The sequence below is a fragment of the Pogona vitticeps genome, chromosome 5 (genome assembly GCF_051106095.1).
Source record: "Pogona vitticeps strain Pit_001003342236 chromosome 5, PviZW2.1, whole genome shotgun sequence".
In the NCBI taxonomy this organism is placed as follows: Eukaryota; Metazoa; Chordata; class Lepidosauria; order Squamata; family Agamidae; genus Pogona; species Pogona vitticeps.
Genome location: NC_135787.1, coordinates 187,013,687 through 187,029,728, shown reverse-complemented (window position 1 = coordinate 187,029,728; position 16,042 = coordinate 187,013,687). Strand labels below are relative to the sequence as shown.

The 16,042-nt window shown below is 43.7% G+C and overlaps 1 protein-coding gene across 2 annotated transcripts; it reads left to right on the top strand.

Moving 5' to 3' along the window:
• The first annotated feature begins 5,982 nt into the window (after positions 1 to 5,982).
• Positions 5,983 to 15,785, top strand: SPX (spexin hormone). 2 transcript variants are annotated; one of them, XM_020801073.3, is made up of 6 exons: positions 5,983 to 6,142; positions 9,273 to 9,338; positions 9,702 to 9,759; positions 11,931 to 11,993; positions 13,551 to 13,640; positions 15,561 to 15,785. In XM_020801073.3, exons 1-6 carry the CDS (start codon positions 6,029 to 6,031, stop codon positions 15,617 to 15,619), a joined length of 450 nt encoding a protein of 149 aa, XP_020656732.3. In that variant the 5' UTR covers positions 5,983 to 6,028; the 3' UTR covers positions 15,620 to 15,785. The 2 variants fall into 2 exon arrangements, with proteins under 2 accessions (XP_020656732.3, XP_072855789.2); XM_072999688.2 differs by lacking the exon at positions 5,983 to 6,142 and adding an exon at positions 8,053 to 8,563.
• The last annotated feature ends 257 nt before the right edge of the window (positions 15,786 to 16,042 follow it).

Genomic DNA, 16,042 nt, shown 5'->3' with positions numbered 1-16,042 from the left:
TTGGGACAATGATTTCCCAAATCCCTTCCTCACCTGCATACTGGGGATTCTGGGAGTTGTAGTCCAGAAAAAGTCCAGTGTCCAGGCTTTTTGTAGAATTCACCTTAGCGTGGGGTCACTGTTGGTTGCCAAGCATTCCTGCCCCCTTGCTTGTTGGTATGGCTCATTTGTTGACTGGCTCAGTCGATGAAGCTAAATGACTCAGGGTCTACTGACTTTAAGGGGAGTGTGTGGGGGGGTTGGACACTAAGTTGTCTGTACCACTGAGCCTCATCCATGTCCCTTGAGGTTGTTGTGTCCTCCTTGATGAGGGCAATTTTTTTGTTCTGCTAAGTTCACCAAGGCAGCAGAGAAGGTCAAGTAACACACTCACCTTCAGGGGATCTGCTGGTGCAGAAGAAATCAAGTTGGTTGGGAAAGAGAGAAGAAAACAAGTCTTGATTTGAAGCTCCATGTGCTCTTTCTTCCCTCTGCAGATGGGGCTTCTGATCTTGGGGACCTTTTTCACTTTAATGGGCAACACATAAGTCAGAGGGGACCTTTTTATTCTGTCAGGTGCTTCATGTTCATCACAGATCGTCTGTGTCCACAAAACATCTCGAATCTCCTGTGGCCATTACCCTGGAGCAGAACCATCAAATCTAAATGAAATGTACCTGCAGCGTTTTGCCTGCAAAGCAGAGATTAAATTGCTCCTGCGGTTTCCGATTCATTTCCTGGGGAAGCAGCATAGAATTTTGGTTCATTTTAATGGGTTTTATGAAAATCCAGTCTACATTTTTCCCAAGCAGAACACCATTTTATAATTGCCGGCAGGATTTATCTGATTTATTAAAACATCTTCCTCCCATTTTGCCTGTGTTTATGCTGTTAGCCAGGTGACAATCTATAAAAGCCTTACACTAGGGGCACGATCCTATCAGAGGCAAACTTGATTGTTCTATTAAGTATTTGATACCACTTGGTTTTGTTGTTCAAATGATACAGAGAAAGAAGGAGGCAGTAGTCTAAAAACTTGGTCTTCTGTGGTGTTTAAATGATATGTCATTTATATAGCTAAACAATCTAGTGTTGATTTTAGGTATTCTATTTGAAGGCAGCAGGAAAAGAGGAACACCAAAGACAAGATGGATTGACTCCCTAAGGAAGCCACAAGCTTGAGCTTGTAAGAGCTGAGCAGTACTGTTAGGGACAGGATAGTTTGGAGATCACTCATTCCTAGGGTTGCCATACGTCGGAGGTGACCCGACAACACATAACAATTTACAGTATACAGTATATTTAAATAATATATTGTTACACGATTGCATTTCAATCAAACAAATAAGTCGTGGATGAAGTATAATACAGACTACTTGAAAAGTTCTTCCTGTTCAGCCACGAACCACATTGGGTTACCCTGGAGGTTTTCTTTAGTCTGGTTTATAGGAGTGTTGTGACAATGAAGTGGATCGTAACCTTATACCCATCCACAGAATCCTGAGAGCCTTGGAGGAAGTGTAGGGTGGAAAACATGATTCATAAATGCCATGCTAGAGTCAGGCCTCATTGTATAATGGCAAATGTTGAAATGTAAACACTCAAGACAGTCCTCATAGTCAGCTCTCCAAAGAGAATCCAAACATGCAAACAGTTGAACCCATCTGTATCAATATGTCCTTTTCCTTTCTAGCAGGAGTAGAAGATTCAAACGGCAGCCACTTTCCTGGCTGCCCTTCCCCTCCCATTTTTGCTGGAGCACGCTGGAATGGCTTTAAATATAACAGCTACAACCCCTTGCATATCAGATTAAGTGACCACACTGTCTGAACTGATGTGAAGGCATTCAATTCCAAAGAAGTAGAAGCCCCAGTGATGAAGGGGAAAAACTACAGAACTGGGGGTGAAAATTGTGAGCTGATTCACATTAACTTTTACATTGTGTATTCAACAGAAAATAAGGTGAATTAGAAAACCCAAGCCACCCACCCACCCACCTGGAGCATTTCCTACATTCTTTGTCTCATTGTAACCACACCGTTAATCAATACACCAATGAAGCCTATGGCACCAGAATTGCTGGCCATGGCTTGCTTTTTGCTGCTCCTGCTAGAACCGTATGGATTGCAGCTGAGCTGAAAGGGAACGCCAATGTATGAAGGACCTGGATGATGATGCCACTGTTTCTATTGATCCAGAAGTACCCTTTCAGTTCTGCAACAGAGGTTCTGCTGCAGCAAGTCTGGACTTCTACTTGAATCTTTCTGCACTGCTCTGCTGCCTGTTTCCTTGGCTAAACTCACTAAAGGCAATGTCACAAAAAAGCACCAGGAATCATCATTAGGCCAGAATTGTTGTTGTTTAGTTGTTAAGTCGTGTCAGACTCTTCGTGACCCCATGGACCAGAGCACGCCAGGCCTTCCTGTCTTCCACGGCCTGAAGTTTGATCAAATTCATGTTGGTCGCTTCTGTGACACTGTCCAAGCACCTCGTCCTCTGTCGTCCCCTTCTCCTCTTGCCTTCACACTTTCCCAACATCAGGATCTTTTCCAAGGAGTCTTCTCTTCTCATGAGATGGCTAAAGTCTTGGAGCCTCAGCTTCAGGATCTGTCCTTCCAGTGAGCACTCAGGGTTTAGGCCAGAATAGTACTATTGATTCATCCTTCTGGCCTAATTTTTGGCCCATTTACCCAAACTGTTGACCTTCACTCAAACAACCAGAAAATGTAAAGTCTTAAACAAAGAAGAGTTCTTTCATACACCCCGCCCTCCCAAAAAAGTTGACTTGTGGCCAATGTGATGAGCCACATCAAGGCAAATAGACTACTGCCCTTTCCAAGGTCTTTCAATCAGAACAAAGGACTCATGGAGCTTGAACGTTAACAAGGGATCCTGCTGCTTTAGTGATCTTCTGTTCTCAAAGTTGATTTTGAACATATTGATTATGTGACAAAGCTGATGTCTCGTCTATGTTGACTCTTATGGGAAATGACGTGCTTGATGTAATGCCTCATTTTTTTAAACTCATCAAACCTGAGTTATCAGAATGGATGGGGAAGAAATAGATTAGATCCAGAGTTAGTCCAGTTAAGAGTAGACCCAGTAAAATCAATGGAACAAGTTACTTGTGTCTAATCTAAATCTTACTGATATCAGTGGATGAGGCATGACTAAATTGGGAACCAGCCTTATTTTAATATGTTTTAATAGTGTTTCTCAGGGTTATTTTTTTTCATAAGGATGACAACAAGGACAGAACGTTGTATTAATTCAAAAACCTGTGGGAGGGGGAGACTTGGCTATATTTGCTGTGGGATTCTGGGAGCTGTAATTTAAAAAAATATATGACTTCTCCAAATTACTGTGGCTCTCTAGGGCCTAAATCCAACATAACAATTGTGACACTTGCATCGTTGTAAGGGATTGCATTGTTGTTCAAAGAGCTGTGCAACGAGATGTACAATCCGTGGTGTACCTGGGTACACAATAGCCAAAATCCTGTTGCTCAATGTAGAAAATCCCACTGGAGTCAGACCAACTGAATCAATTGGGTTTTGGTGAGTCACCTCCTCCCGAAGTTCCATTGAGGCCAATGGGCTTATTCTAACTGCAGCGTCCTTTAGCATAGTAAGTCAGTTAGAGAAGGCCCATTTGTATCAATGGAATTTATAGAGTGGACTCAGCAAATCCCTGCTGATCCAATGGGTCTACTCTAGTTTATACATATGGTTGGCAGTTACTTGCACAACTGCATGCTCTTAGGTAGAGCAGGTTGTGCCCATCTATACTCATAGGCACCGGAAACTACCCTTGCACTAAATCCACAAATGCATCAGTGTGAATGCAATAGGTCTTGAGCATGTGCAGGGAAACCACTGGTTACTTGTAGACTGCATCCTTCTCTATTGACTATGGTGCTAAGAGGTTTTGGGTCAGAAGCATCTAAAGGGCCAAAGTGGCCCACACATGCTGTATTACGTCTCCACTTCCAAGGAGAGAGTAAAGAGCTTTGTTCTTGTTTTATATAATCTAAAATTAACCAGACTGAAACAAAACAAGCACAACTATACCATCCTGAAGACATTAATCTTGCTTCATTTTGGAAGCTAAGCAGGGTCAAGGCTGGTTAATACTTGGATGGGAGACCCACAAAGAAATACCAGCGTTCTCCAGGTACGCTGTCTGAAACTATAAAGAGTTGCTGTGAGTCAGCAGTGACACTACTAGGCTAGCCAATTGCCCTATGTTTCTGAGGAGTTGGTGGAAGAGTAGAATTCCTGGCACTTGAAGTCTGGAATTGCATCTATCTAGAAGCCCCCGTGCGTCTTATTTTAGCAATTGATCACTGCAAGCAAATGTCCCAAAGCCATCATGTTGTAAGGTCTACAGCAGATCTGGGCAAAGTGCAGCCCGAGAGTGTGAGGCCCCCAAGATGGAGGCAATGATAGGAGTGCCGTCGCTCCCGAAGAATACCCATCACACCCAGACATCCCCCCCCCCACCATCCCCACCGTGTCAGGAAGAGAAAGGTGTGGAGACCCCTGATTGGGGGAAGGAGAGCACCGGACCCCTTACCCTGAACAAAGGGGTGGACACCCAAGATTTGGAGGCGGTCATGAAGGAGTTAACCATTACGCGGGAACCGGGGAGGGTTCTGGCGGGAAACCGAGGGGTGGAGATTGAGGCTGGGGTAGGGGATATAAGAGAAAAGTCGAGGGATATACCAGGAGGTTGGGAGTGGATATGGATGGAGGATCCCTGGACCCATAAATGGGAGCAGGTCCGGGTTCCTCGCGAAGAGGCGGAGAAGCGTCGTCAGTTGGGACTGAAACCCCGGCCTTCATATTGGGGGGAAACGGAAGCAAAGGAGTGGAGGAGGAAGCTCCGCGAGGAACGGGAGGCAGTGGCCCGTGAGTTAGAGAGAAAGAGGCAATGGCATATCGCCGAACTGAGGAAGCTGGGGGGTTACCCGGTCCCTGGGGGGCAGAAGGAGGAGATGGGTCATCCTGGGATGGCTGGAGTGGAGATGAAGAGACACTACCATTAATTTCGTTGGAAGAAGCATTGGACCCTGGGCTGGGATCTGTGCTGCCTATAACCGATCCCTGGAACCCAGAGACGACCAACCCATTTGTAAATAGTTTATGGACACCGTTAAAACCAAGCCATGTTTTGCAAGAGTCTCTAAACCCCTTTGTGGGGGGAAATCCTATTGGTGTTAATGTGGCAATAAATACAGAACCTTTTGATGTACCTCCACCGCCTTGTCTGTTTTTTGGGGAACCGACAGCCTTACCAAACGAACCTTCACAGAGGGCCACATACGGCCTGCAAGCCGCTCCTGTCCACCCCGCCGGTCGTCGCTCCAGTCCAGTGTTCAAGCACTTGTTCAAGCCCAAGACAGACTGGATTTCTCTCACTGAACAAGTTGAACATCAAAACCATTTATGGCTTTTTGTCTAAAGTTGATCAGTTGCTTATCTTTTATTTTTAAGTAAAGTCGGTTTGGCCCCCAGACACAGTTCAGAATTTTCATGTGGCCCCCATATACGTAGAAATTAATTGCCCACCCCTGGTCTACAGGTAGGTTGATGCCAAGTAACGTTTGTAGGAACTATAACAGGCTGTCTTCTCTTGGATAAGAACATTGAGATGTTCACTGCAAGATTGCTCAAGCCCATTTTTTTTTTTTGGACGCCTGCGGGGAAGATGAGGCATGATGGGTGGCATGACCAGAGGGCGGCATTATTTTAGGGCTACTACTTAATGGCAAAGGGTGATTCTTCAGTTAAAACCACTTGCTCATGGTGGTGATGGTAAGCAAGCCTTGATGGACTGCCGGGAATGGATTGCTGATGAATTTCCCCATATGTGGTGCGAGTGTATATGTCAGAGGTTTGGGTCACTTCCTCTGAAGCATTCTGAACATCATCTTCCCTCCTCGCCAGAAGACGTCAGCCGTTCTGTGTCTCCTTGTTTGAGCTTGACAAGAGGTCCCTTTAGAGCGCTCCACTCTTGACTCCAAAGGGGGAGGAGGGCGTCTCTCCACATGGAAGGCTTAAATAGGGATTCCTTCATGACAACCACATCACATTTACCTGTTGCCGGTTGGGCACAGTGCAGCTACCAAAGATTGGATCGCCAGGAGAGCGGAGAAATGAAGGTATGTAAAAGAAGCCAGTTGCTATTTCTTTTCAGTTTCTCATCAGTCAGGTATGTACTATTGCTTGGAATTGCAAGGGACCTTTTAAAAAGATCGAGAATAACTAGCAAATAAATGCAACAGTCCCCAGTAACGCCGGCCTTTGATTAAACCTTTATAACTTCGTAACTTCTGCAGATAATCTTGTGAAGATCAAAGAACAAAAAGCAACATACACACAAATATGATCAATAATTAGCTAAGAGAGTCACACCAAAGACTGCTATTAGAATCTGGGTAGCAAATGTTTTAAAATTGTTATTAATATAGCCAATCAATGGAAATCATGTGTTGAAACATTTCAATGGACATAAGCTGAATAATTCATTTTCAAAGGAGTCTTATATTTTTTCCTAATTGTCTCACTGTAAATGCAAAAATGATTGCTCCTGAATAGTAAACTGAAACTCTAAATCAGCAGCAGCAGAGTAAGGCTATTTTTTAGAAGATCCACTGAAATAAGTTGAACAACCTTTATTTCCATGTCATAGATTTTAGCTTTGTGGTGCCCAGAAAATGGGTCCAGTGATTTCCTCAACAACCAATAAAGAATCTGCTGTCTGATTGATAAATGATATTTTTTTTTTTTGGCTGACCAAACAGAGAAGTAGGATTTTTTTTTCAACCCTGCAGGAAATTATACATGGAGTTCAGCCTCATGTTTTATCTTAACTAAAAGTTACCTTACGGCTAAACTTCTGAAACAAGTAAATTAACCTTTGGGCGGGGTTAATATTTGAGTTAAAGTTGTGGGTTTCTAAAAAAATAGACTCTCATTAAAAATAAAGAAAGCCATTTAAGGCATACAGTATATAGAAGCAAAACATTAACAGTCGTTTAACAGAGGTCATGATTTGAAATAACTTAGACTAAACATTTATTCAGGATTTTGAAATGCAGGTTAAATGTTTTGTCCAAATCAACAGTGTATTTGGGTTCTGTACCTTAATAGAACTGCTGTCATTCAAGGGATGGGGTTATTATTTTTGGAAAGCTATAATTAACAGTGTAATTAACAAATGAGCTAATTAATCATGATTAACTGTATATGAAATAGGGGCTTGTCTAGTTTTTTCAGTTCAGGACATGTTGCTCTGTAAAACTTTGCATACCCACTTAAGTATACTAGCATAAATGAAGAAACATTTATTTAGATTATTTTTTTAAACAATCTACTCTTATCTGTGTTATGTAGGGCTTGAATGAAAGAGTTGAAAACCTGAATATGCAAACTTTTAAATACATGTTTACTAGACTGTCCCCATGATGCATGAACATGCATACAACTGAAAAACTTTGTCAACTCCTGCAAGATTGTTCCCTTGAGTAAAAAAAAATAGCCAGGGTTTTTTCTTTTCTCCTTAGGAACGTCACACAACAAAAAACTTGTATTTGGTCCAAAACCCCACCCAGACCTTGTATTCTGTGCTAAGAGATGCTTGTATTTGGGGGTTGTGTGTGCAGTGATACAAGTATTTTTGAGGGATGTGGTGGCGCTGTGGGTTAAACCGCAGAAGCCTCTGTGCTGCAAGGTCAGAAGACCAGCAGTGATAATATTGAATCCACACAACAGAGTGAGCTCCTGTCGCTTGTCCCAGCTCCTGCCAGCCTAGCAGTTTGAAAGCATGTAAACACGAGTAGATAAATAGGTACTACCACAGTGGGAAGGTCACGGCGTTCCGTGTCTAGTCGTGCTGGCCACGTGACCATGGAAACTGTCTTCGGACAAACGCTGGCTCTACGGCTTGGAGACGGGGATGAGCACTGCGCCCTAGAGTCAGACACGACTGGACTAAATGTCAAGGGGAACCTTTACCTACAAGTGTTTTCATGCAAAATAGATTTTGTGCAAAAATGAATTCCACTTTTTTTTTTTTGCAAAAAGCCTCCCAGTATGAGAGGAAAAAAGGCACAGAGATGTTTGATACATCCTCTAGTAATGAGAAAACGTGAAGCATTTTTTCATTCTAAGCTTTGACAGAGAAATAAAGAGATCCGATCCATCTCTACCCAATTGTTCCTGTTCATAAGCAGGTGCCTCCAAACTTGTTCATAAGACTAGAGTTTTGGAAATCTTGCCTAGCTATTGGGTAGAGTTCTATTTCACAGACGTTCTCAGTTGCCACGTTGTAGGGGTGAGCCAGAAGCGAAAGGGAAAGACTAAAAATACAAGCCTCTTTTAGTGTAAAGGTCTTACTGCAAATGACTAAGAATTAGGAGAGGAATTTCAGCATTTCAGAGTGGAGGAAAATACAAAAACAAAGAGGCCATGAAAAAATGGTGGTCTGGGGGGAAAGACATGGTCCACAGGGTCAGATACATCCCATGACTTGTGGTTTCCCTCCTTACCCACAGGAGAAGAAAGGAGGAATAGCAAGCCAGGTGAGCCCAGGAAACAGCATCTTATTTTCCTCCTAATGCTGGCTGGATAGCTCAGAGAGTTGGAGTACCTGGCTGCGGAGCCAATGTTGGGAGTTCGATACCCCACTCTGCTTCCTGGGAGATCAGTCGGCCTGTGTAGCCTTGGGCAAGCTGCATAGAACACCCTCAAGGAAGGGAACAGTAAACCAATTCCGAGTATTCTACCTAGAAAAACATGGAAATGGTCACTGTATGTTTGTAACCTATTTGATGGCACCTAATGATACCCAGGAACGTGGTGACGCTGTGGGTTAAACCGCAGAAGCCTCTGGGCTGCAGGGTCAGAAGACCAGCAGTCATGAAGACCAAATCCACGCGACGGAGTGAGCTCCCGTTGCTTGTCCCAGCTCCTGCCAATCTAGCAGTTCAAAATCATGTAAAAATGCAAGTAGATCAATAGGGACCACCTTGGTGGGAAGGTAACAGCGTTCCGTGTCTAGTCGCACTGGCCACATGACCACGGAAACTGTCTATGGACAAATGTTGGCTCTACGGCTTGGAGACGGGGATGAGCACCATGCCCTAGAGTCAGATATGACTGGACTAAATGTCAAGGGGAACCTTTACCTTTACCTAATGATACTCATTATTATTACCCAGAGGCAGAGTAGATGGCTTTTTTAGTAAAAGAGACCGCTCTATATCCTCTCGGCTGCTTTTGTCATTTCAGGGATTCCATGCCTTGGCTTTACTACTTTCAGCTTCCTTCATTACGTTTTCCTGGAGTGTTCCTCAGGTAAGGATAAGCTTCGGTTTGTGATGAACTCAACTTGTGTAAAAGAAGCCTGCCGTTTTCTGTGCCTGCTCTCTAAGGGCTAAACTACAGTTAGCCCATCGTTAGAAGCTCAGCTCCCTTCAGAGGTAAAAGACCATTTATGATAACATGAGCTTCCCTCAATCAGCAAATTAGCTCACTTTAGTTTTGTAACAGGTCAACAGGAAAGATGCCAGGCTGGGTCTGCTGGTCTGATTTCTGTAAGAAACGTGCATGCCTAGGAGAAAAGAAATATTTATTTATTTGTTTGTTTTAATTATGCTTCCCCTGTAACGAGGTTTCACTGTAATTTGTATTCATTTTTTTCTAACTTTGGTCCAAAAGGCTCATTTCCAAAGAAGAAACTGGACCCCTCAGGCGATGCTGTATCTAAAGGGTGCACGTAAGTCTCCGCTTCATTTTCTCTTTAGAAGGGCAGGAGAGGGTGGAATGGCTCTCTGGGGGGTGCTGTTGTAGTTCAGGGATGGTGAACCTTTTTGAGCCTGAGTGCCCAAACTGCAACACAAAATCAACTTACTAATTTCAAAGTCCCAACACTGCAATGAAAACCCGAATACTGAGGTTTTAAGTTTAGGAAAACAACAACAACAACTGCTCCTGCACTGCAAGGATTAAATGCTTATGTGTCCGTTCCCCCCCCCCCATGGGTGGTATTAACAAGTAAATACTTACCAGTCCTCCAATCCTCCATTGGGCTAGACTGGTAATGGTCGCCATTGCACACCCCTCTGCTGGACCACTGCACCAGCAGAGGGGAGTGCCAAAATCTGGGATCAGAGGATGGGTATTTCTCGATGGCGACTTATGACTTGTGTGCCCACAGGGAGGGCTCTGTGTGCCAGCTGTGGCATGTGTGCCATAGGGTCGCCATCACTGTAATGTAGTGGAATTCTTTTTTTCATGCCAACCCAGCAGAATAAGGTTCCACTGTTCACCTGCAGAATATGAGTCACCTTTACAGTTTGCTTTTCCTCTAATGAGCTCAAAATGGTGTACAAACTACTTATTCTCCCCACCTTCTTCACATACAGCCCACCACAGTAGAGGTCAGGCAATGAGAGAGAGACCAAGACTGGCTCAAGGCTACTTAATGGCTGAAATCCTGTTGCTTAGTAAGGTGCACAAGAGTAAACCCATTGAATCAGTGGGGATTTGGTAAGTCTGACTCAGGTGGGCCTGCTCTAGTTGCAACTTGCTTTAGCACCACCAGTCAGAATGAGAACTGGCTTATTTGAATCGATGGAAATTGTGGAGTTGACTCGCCAAATCCCCACTGATTCAATGGGCCTGCTCTAGTGCATCTTATTACACTAAGCAACAAGATTTCAGCCAAATCACTTCATGGTTCAATGGGGAACTTATCCTGGATTTTACATTCAGTGCACATCCTGGGCAAAGAATATTCTTAAAAATATATGGTTATCCTGTAAGGCCAAGACAATGAATCAGGCTTTTAAGTTTTTTTAAAAAATTAATTGACATCCTACCCTTTCATGAAGCTGCTCAGAGTGGGATATGAAGTCATGACTCTCTCCCATTATTGCCCTAATAACCCTGTAAGTTATGGTAGCTATGATGAATGCAAAAATGTTTGTTTGAATTTCACAGCAGAGTGGGGTGTGGAAACCCCCCCCCCAGGTCTCCCTGATCCTGCATTCTAATGAAAGATACCACATTGGTTTCATCTTGGGAGAGGGCCATGAGTATGTTGGAGGACTCACAGAATAATGGAATTGGAAAGGGCCTATAAGGCCATTGAGTCTAATCCCCTGCTCCATGCAGGAATGCATATCAAAGCAGATCTGATAGATGGTTATTTTTTTCCCTTGAATGCTTCCAGCGTTGGAGCACTCGACATCTCATGAAGCAATTGGTTCCATTGTTGTACTGCTCTAACAGTTAAGATTTTTTCCCCTTGATACTCAGCTGAATTTTGGCTTCTTGTAGCTTGAGCCCACTGTTGCATGTCCTGCACTCGGGGATGATCAACAGATTCTTCCCCTCCTCTATATGACCACCTTTCAAGTATTTGGAAAGGGCTGTCAGATCTCTTCTCCTTTCCTCAAAGCTAAGCATATACAGTTCTTTCAGTCTTTCCTCATGGGGTTTGGTTTCCAGTCACCTGATCATCCTTGTTGCTCTCCTCTGAACCTGTTTCAGTTTGTTGACATCCTTCTCCAGATGAGGCTTTACGAGTACCAAACAGATCTTATGTTTTTTCTCTACGTAGTCCTTCCCTGTTCCTCCTCTCCACCAGCCCACTGTAAATAAAGGAAATGGTTTTTATTCTTTCTCAATCCTAACGTCTCCGAGGAAGTTATTGAAATTGTTAAGAGCCAGTTCATGAGAAAAAGGCGGGAACTATTCTGGAGAACCTGAAGCAATTCTGTTCTGTGAATCCCTTCACTTCTCGTGTGCAACCAGAAGAATTTCATCAAAATTGTAACAGACTTTATGAGCTGTAGGGATGAAAATTCAGCCAGTGTTCCTCAGGATTGTATGTGTTGCCCAATGCTACACTGCCCGTTTCAATTCCATATTGTTGCGTTTCAGAGGGTCGCCGTTTCATCTCAGAAGAGAGCCAGAGAAAGGACCTGTACGACAGATTGCAGCTAGGTAAGCAGGCCTGGGACTCAAAAAAGGGATGCATGCACCCATAAAGTCCTTACCCCAGGAGATGCCTGCTATTCTAAAATGGCATCTTCTTCTAACAGGTTACCGACATATTTGTTAATGATCTGTGTCCAGAGATTCTTCCTATTGTGAACCCTTCCTCACTTTGTATATAAATCTGGCATTATTCCAGGATGTGGAAGAGGGTGTTTTTACACATTATGGATATCTTCACCTTCGGAAACAAGAGCATCCAAGGCTGAGAGATTCCCATGATTTAATTTTAAGAGAAATCAAAGCCCCTGATTCCATTTCAGTACCCAAGCCCTCACAACCTCTCTCAAAACAAAATTATGAAGTTGTGTGTTTGGTTTTTTTATAAATTGGCCAATGTTGACCTGTTGCAGCCTATGGGGTAGCAGTTTGGGAATAATCCTTGGTCCCCTGCATCCACCCAGCCCGGAACTACTGTTGTGTGCATCTCATACCATCCACCTACAGAGACGGAGATGCTGATAGATTGCAAGGGATAGGGTGGCATGGAGGGAGAGGTCTTTGTTGTTGTTTAGTCGTTAAGTCATGTCTGATTCTTCATGACCCCATGGACCAGAGCACGCCAGGCCCTCCTGTCTTCCACTGCCTCCCGGAGTTGGGTCAAATTTATGTTGGTTGCTTCGATGACACTGTCCAACCATCTCGTCCTCCGTCATCCCCTTCACCTTTTGCCTTCACACTTTCCTAACATCAGGGTGTTTTCCAGGGAGTCCTTCTTTCTTCGAAACCCTATCTACTTTTGGCCCTGGCTTCAACCACTGTTCCCTCTGACTCTGCCCATTACCTGCGTGCACCCTTTGAAAGAGAATCCCAAGAGAACACGGTCCTTCGCAGAAAAATGTTCCTCATCCAACACTAAAATAACACATGCGAGGACTACAGTAGGACTGCAGTATATTCATTGGCCAAACTTCTGTTTGTTTAAACTTTACACTCACAAGTTCCAGGCAACCAATTTGAAAATTGATGGGCAAATGGCCACAACTTAAATATTGTTGTACTGCTCTGACGGTTAAGAATTTTTCCCCCTGATATTCAAACTAAATCTGGCTTCCTGTAGCTTGAGCCCATGGTTGTGTGTCCTGCACTCTGGGATGGTTGAGAACAGATCTTTCCCCTCCTCTGTACAACTACCTTTCATATTTTTGAAAAGTGCTATCTTATCTCCCCTCCATCTTCTTTCCTGAAGGCTAAACTTGCCCAGTTCTTTGAGTCTTACCTCGTAGGGCTTGGTTTCCAGTCTCCCAAGGTGAGTGCCCCTTGTCCGTTCACCACAAGCAGCCATGGCAAGCTACGCCATCCATACATGAAAACCCATTGAATTCTAGGTAAAGGTAAAGGTTCCCCTTGACATTTAGTCCAGTTGTGTCTGACTCTAGGGCGCAGTGCTCATCCCCGTCTCTTGAATTCTAGCCTTAGTTAAATCTTCATTGAGGTGTTGGCTTATTACCTTTTGCTTCTCATATTCATGATCAGAAAATCATGTTTTGGGGTTTCTCCTTACAGAAACACGCAGCCAAAATGGGAACCCCCTAACCCTTTCTGAAGCCGCAGCACTGTTTCTCTCCTCCCTACGAAAGGCAGCACAAGAGGAAGGTAAAAATCACAACTGGTTCCAACAGTTCTTTTTGCATTTGCTGCACATGGCAAACCCATTGTGACTGCATGGTCTTTTTCGAAGTCTATTTACTGGGCAAGTTTATTCCATAAATTGGTTAATTATGAATTGTGGTATCTGAATGCTAGGGTGGCTGTAGCTGAATAGGTTGTAAAATCAAAGTGCCACTGCAGCAGTTGGTGTATTCGAAAAGCGGCTGCTTGATTCTCACTCTAGTTTCCTGAGACAACATTTTAATTCATTATCCGACAAGGGTTTTTAACAGAACTACTTTTTCCTGGGATCCAGTACCACTGAACTCAGCTATGTTGCCTTAGTAATTCTGGGAGTTGTCGTATGAAAGCAGATCTCTGCACCCCTGCTTCTGAGTAGACAGGATGGCACAGCTACACCATTTGAGAAGAGGCTGGATTGGGATGGTTCTCTGAGGGAGAGGGACAAATAATCCCTGGAAGTTGTTGGTTTGCAACATCATTCACCATTCATGTACTGCTTCAATATCAGGAGCTCTATCTACACCATCCCTGATTTAGTTTTAAAAATGTTGTAATTAGTACTTGAAGCAATGTGGACTTTATGGATTACTATGTTCTGTAGATCTGTCCATGGTTATGGACCTGTTAAAATATCAAGCTATAATTTCTTTAGTCAAGATACCCAATGTGGAGTAGTGGGTAGAGCGACAGACTAGAGGTCAGGAGACCTGGGTTCAAATTCCTGGTGGCCACATGCCAAAATAACTTTGGCTCCTTCTCATTTCAACATGGGGAGGGCTTGCCATTTCTCAAGGAGCAAAATATCTTGAGCTGGCCATTCATGAATGGTCTTGATCAGATTTGGGGGTGAGCAAACCTCAGAGATCTGGGGGCCACACATACCAATCTCTAGGTCTTGCCATTTTAAAAAATCCCTAAAAATTATATTTTTGAAACATGAGAAACCAGTTTTTCTCCCTCTAGTGCAGTGGCCCCCAACCTTGGTCCCCCAGATATTCTTGGACTACAACTCCCAGAAGCCTTCACCGCCACCTCTGCTGGTCAGGATTTCTGGGAGTTGAAGTCCAAGAACATCTGGAGGCCCAAGGTTGGGGACCGCTGCTCTAGTGGACAAAATTATACCTTTAAAAAAAGTGGACTCAAAATGGTGTTGGCAGTGCCTTGAGAAGATTGCAAGTTCCCCAGGCTTCTAAGAGAGCACAAGGGGATCCTGGGGTGATTTGCCCCACCAAACCCCTAATGTTGGAATGGGGGGGCAAACTTCGATGACCTTAGAAATGCTTCATCCACATTCGGGCCCTGAGGGGAGGTCATAGGAATCCTGCAGGCCACCTCAGATTAGAGCTATAGTGAGCTCCCAAGGGAAGAATTCAATGCTCAGGAAAAGACAAAAATAAAAGTCTTGCACGGACTTTGGAAAAGATACTTTTTTCAACGACAACTGCCAGAATTCCTGACCAAGCACAGCCTGTGCTTATTTTGTGTGCAGTTACGCAACACATACTTCACATGAAAGTAGAAACCAGCAGAGAGGGTTTCAAGCCATGGGACTCGATTTCAAGTCAGACTTAAGTCACACTGGCAACTCTACTTGGGTTGTTCTCCCCCCCCCCCCCATGCCTTGGACTCAATTCAGGACTCAGAACCTTTCCGTCCCTCCCTTTCTGCTGAGGGAAAAAAGCTTGTTTTCAAAAGGGAAATGGATTTGGGGCTTGAACCCAAAGAAATGAGCGACATCCCTGGAAACCAGAGCTGTAGCCTAAACGGACATGATTGGGTTGGCCTGCAAATGGTTTTGAGTTTAAAGCTGAGGTGTGGTGGCAATGGTGATATATTGGTTTATTAGCTCTTCAAACTCTTTCTGGTAGCTGTCATGATTGCCGCTTCTGTTTGTTTTATCAGATGAGGAAGATACTGAGGAGAAACCTGGATACATTGCTGACGGCCTCGTAAACTGGTGAAATGCTTTCGGGTTCAGAAGACAACTTTCTGCTTAAGAGGAGCGTATGTCCCACAGAAGCTGTTTCTTCCCATTTAGCTGTTTAGATTTCCTTCCTTAGGCAGCCCCTCTGTATCTTAACACAAATCAATGCTGAACAATTAAAGGCCATTGGAAATTTATCCTTACATTTATTATTGTTACGAAGAGCTTGAGCTTATAATGCATATCCTGGGTCTTCAATTTTTTTTTTAAAAAAAATCATTATATTTACAAATGCGTCTGAGTCAAGGCTGTGGAAAGATTAATTATCATGCATGCCTAGGTGTTTGAGCTACTTCTGAGGTTACAAAAAGTGAAAAAAATAGTTATAAAACAGTGTTTCTCCATCAGGAATGGATTCCGGGCTAGCTCCCCCTTGAGCTCTTTGTTTTCATTTTCAACA